Here is a 4,312-nt window from a genome sequence, read left to right as displayed (position 1 = left end):
CTCCAGCCACTGTCCCGTTCTTGAAATTCATCAATTTTCGTGCTCAATGTGTTCAAAATGGTTGAAAATATTTCTTTAAATTCGTAACTCTGATGTAAAATGATATTTTGCGTAGCGAATGATTTAATTTCACATGCTTCATTTTTCGGCAAACCAAATTCAGCAAACAGTTCAAAGTTAACCTTTATAGATCCAAAAGCAAGCCTTCTCGCTTCGAGAATATGTTTAATATGTCTACGAAGAGCGCACAGAAACTTTACCGGTGAGTCATGGAGGCTACTCTCTGGTCCACGCACTCTGTATGATGCTATTCTACTACGGAAAGCGCTGCTTATTTTTTCAATATCAGGAGTTAATTGAACAGAGTTATTATTTTTATGCAAGTTAGTGCGCAAGTGAGCAGAAAAGGCTTTACTTGGAATACTTATGTCACACACTGAACAAAATATGGAGCTATTATGAGGCATTTTGCCTATTGACATTAGAATAGACTAAATTAGACGTAAAAAAGATTAAAGATTATTGGCTTTTTTTATCTGGGAAAAAGGTTCCTTCATCTGTAAAGTCGTCCTTACAACGCTTTAGAATCTTATTTATTCCATCTACTATATCCGAAACGGAATCCACACGATATTTAAAATTAACCAGCGCTTTCTCCCAACGGGCTTCAGATGGAACGTTTTGAATATCTACTACGTTATACAGTTTAAGATCAATAAAAAGATCACCGGTTAACGAAGCTGTGCGACGCACGTAGCCGCCTGGGACGCGACGTATCAGCACGGACGACAGAGAGTTGGCAGCGGATGCTCGACGCTGGGCTTCAACATGTCCTTCGTCACCCTGTCGTTGAAAACCAGCCTGGCTTACAATCAGGTGTCTCTTTCTTCGACTTGGTTGTCGTACTGGAATATTAAAAACTTATTTATATTATCGAATACAACAAAATATAATTAGTTAATTAGGTAAGTACTTAACATTTAAGAATTTAAATACTATGGTTTAAAATGTTTAGATTCAAAGGCTAATTACAATTAGTTAAGTAAATATATGTATTACATATAAAATAACTGAATTGAATTAATTACCTTTTAGTTTTGTCTTCTTCATCAAGGTCAGTGTCACTGTCCTGCAACGTATCAGTTATTAACACGGACGATGCGTGCTTTTTCACAGTTTTCTTTGGTTTGATCTTCTTGCTGTAATATTAAAAACTTTATATTACTTCCAGTTCTCATAAATAAAGAGAAATAAATAAAAAGTTCGCATTTGTAGACAAGTTTTCAAACACAGTTTTAATTAATTACCTTTTACTAGCACATTCTTCGACGACGTTTCTGTCCAGCGACCAGCCCGCGTCACGTTTCGGGATCTGAGAAGCGTTTTTCCTTTTGGTTGTTTTCTTCTGAGTCCTACAATACATAGTGATTATCCATCAGATCATTAATAATAACAAAAATTAATAATAAGTCAATAAAATCTTAAATTTAATTAAAATACATACTTTAATGATCCAGATTCATCCTCAGAGTCGAGGTCTTTCTTAGACTGGATTACATGGTACTCAAAGTCAGACCTGAAAATAAAAAATAAGATTCTGTTATGTTCAGTCGAACGAGATTTCACAGTTGTACTTGTACCTCTCTCCAGCGAGGGTTATAAATTTTAAGTTAAAGTTAATACCAATACGCACTTAACTCGCATAAAACTGCTACTTAGAAGGATACTTATCGGTAAATTTAATCGAGAACAAACATCACTCAACACCATATTCAGAATAGTTTATAGCTAAATAAAATATTACAAACTTACGAACATTGTTTCAAGGTGAATTTCTCCGTGTACGTAAAACTCGCACTGTAACACTTGCACTTGTTAGAAAATAGTAGAGGAAATGAATAAGCCAGGGGTTTTATTAATAAAACGAAACTGACGTAAAGTCATGAGTTAACAACCTAAAAGCAAATTATAACTAACATAAACTACAACATTTGCAAAAATACAGTAAGAAACCAATATAATACAAAGGTTGATCATCACTGTAATATAATATTCAACTCAGCTAATTATTGAAAAACAAAAGTGTAATATTTCTTTTGTCGGAAACAAGAACGAATGTCGCCGCGTTAAGACCGCGTTCAATGTGCAAGCTATAATAGCTAATAGCTATACTATATTTTGTTACTACGAAGTTATAAATAGAGCATTTAACAAATTAAAATTACAACAGTTCGAGATTTCAAGCCGGGTGCATTATCAGTTTCAAAATCAGAATGGTATGTATTTTACTTTTATTATATTCTGGTATCTTTGAGTACTTTTATTTGGTGTTGAAATATATTTAACTTGATATTTTTTTTACAGGGCTCGCAACCTATTAACCACGCTGCTGAAATGACTGAAACCACACCATTTTATTCGCAAGTTTGTGAAAAACCGAATGATCCGCTCAATTATTCTCAAGACATGGATGCGTACCTGAAATACCAGGATTTGCTCCTGAATCCATCTTTAGAAATTCCATTATCAGGTACACCAGCAAAAAGTCAGAAGAAAATCGCTAAGAAAGGAAAGAGGAAAATAAAAGAAATGGGTTTAAATTCCCATGTCATCAGAAAGGTTACAAAAGGAAAGCGTCTGATTAAAATCAGTATATCCGATTTGGAGCAATCAAATATCGAATCTAATGGGGTTACAGTACAATATGTTGTTCAAGATGACTATGATGAGTTATTAAATGCAACTGAAGGTCTGGTAGAAAAAATTGTAAAAAAGTTGAGTGAAGTGAGTAATTATTAGAAAATTTTATGTTATAAAATGTACTTTACTTTTTAGTTAGTCGTCGTGCTTGTAATATATCTCATTACTTAAATAAAATGGTTTCATGATAAATTAATTGTTTTATTTTTAACATACTAAAACATAGAGAATAAATACGATATTATTTTTAGAGTTTTACCACTCACAATATAGTTGAAATATGTATACTGAGATCTATTATATATCAAAACCATTTATAATTCATGTAAATCGTGATCATTTTATAAGATAAACATAGCGAGTGAGCAACCAGGTAAACTGACTCAAATTACAACTAAATGAGTGATTGCAATTTCGCATACTGTTCAATGTATGTCATGATTTTAATATAATCAAAATTTGAACCTTATATCTTTATGAAAAGTTCTGCTTTGCAAAGTGCAGTATATGACATACGCTAGCCTTTAATTTATACTGAACTCTTTGTTATGGGTGTCAAAGAAGATCATATTTTATATACGTTATTTTAAACCATATATTACAAAATTCGTAGTAGATATGACGTGGGAGTACGTAATCCGAAACAGCCAATAGCATAACTGGGTCTACATCACACTTATAAAGTTTTTACAATGTTTCATATAAATAAAAATGGTGATGTGTAGTATGTCGGGTTGTGACGACCGACAACCTCAACACGTAAACCATTCCTTGGCTTGGCCAACCGAGGCATGTAGTGTTGAATTCGAGACTTGGGGATCTCTGTATTTACGCGGTCGATAGATATGGAATCCCATACCCGGAGGGGGTCAAACTCAATCGATGCATGTAAAACGCGACTACACCAGAGTTCACACTTTGGGGGTCCATTCGTGTTCTGCGACGCTGACGAGCTGATCAGACACGTTGTGTGTAAACGCCACTGTCAATCGAGCAAACGCTTGAGAGAGACCACATCTGAGATTGGCCACCTCGGAGAGTGTGTTGCGTTAAGCTTTTGCTATTTAATATCATACCTAACTTAACTTTACGGCTTACATTTTCGAAATGGACCATTTAACAACGAACACCATACTTCATCTGTTTCAATCAAATGAACGAATCCGAAATGTTAAGTTAAAAATCTGATTGCGCTTTTACAGTTCACAAGTTCTAATTCTAAATATGCAATCGTAAACCTTGTGTGCTTTTTAAACCATCAGAAAACCTATTGAGAGTTTCAAATCATGAGAAAGCCGATTAGGAGTTTTAAATCATCAGAAAACCTATTGAGAGTTTCAAATCATGAGAAAGCAGATTAGGAGTTTTAAATCATCTGAAAACCTATTGAGAGTTTCAAATCATGAGAAAGCCGATTAGGAGTTTTAAATCATCTGAAAACCTATTGGGAGTTTTAAATCACCAATAAACCTGAGTACGAGTCCTAAATATGAAGTGATATTGGGAGTTTTCAAATCTTTGATTTGAAACTCCCAATAATCACCTACTATGATATGCAAACAATCAAAAACATCCCATCCACGGAACACTGGAAGCACGCGGACGTCAGACT

At 34.2% G+C, this 4,312-nt stretch overlaps 1 protein-coding gene across 1 annotated transcript; it reads right to left on the bottom strand.

Annotated features, from left to right (window-relative positions):
* Positions 1–838: 838 nt before the first annotated feature.
* Positions 839–2,353, bottom strand: LOC125237326. Its single transcript, XM_048144317.1, has 5 exons — positions 1,817–2,353; positions 1,505–1,576; positions 1,308–1,412; positions 1,089–1,199; positions 839–905 (listed from the first exon to the last, which is right to left on the bottom strand). Coding segments are annotated over exons 1-5 (357 nt in total). The 5' UTR covers positions 1,819–2,353.
* Positions 2,354–4,312: the final 1,959 nt, after the last annotated feature.

The sequence above is a fragment of the Leguminivora glycinivorella genome, chromosome 21, assembly GCF_023078275.1.
Source record: "Leguminivora glycinivorella isolate SPB_JAAS2020 chromosome 21, LegGlyc_1.1, whole genome shotgun sequence".
NCBI classification, from domain to species: Eukaryota; Metazoa; Arthropoda; class Insecta; order Lepidoptera; family Tortricidae; genus Leguminivora; species Leguminivora glycinivorella.
This window is presented reverse-complemented; position numbering and strand designations above follow the sequence as displayed.

What these genes read in the sequence shown, in the direction of transcription:
- LOC125237326 (XM_048144317.1), bottom strand. An exon ending in GAAGAATGTGCTAGTAAAAG is followed by an intron (nt 1,200 to 1,307) that starts GTAATTAATTAA and finishes TTAATATTACAG; the next exon opens with CAAGAAGATCAAACCAAAGA. An exon ending in GAAGAAGACAAAACTAAAAG is followed by an intron (nt 906 to 1,088) that starts GTAATTAATTCA and finishes TTAATATTCCAG; the next exon opens with TACGACAACCAAGTCGAAGA.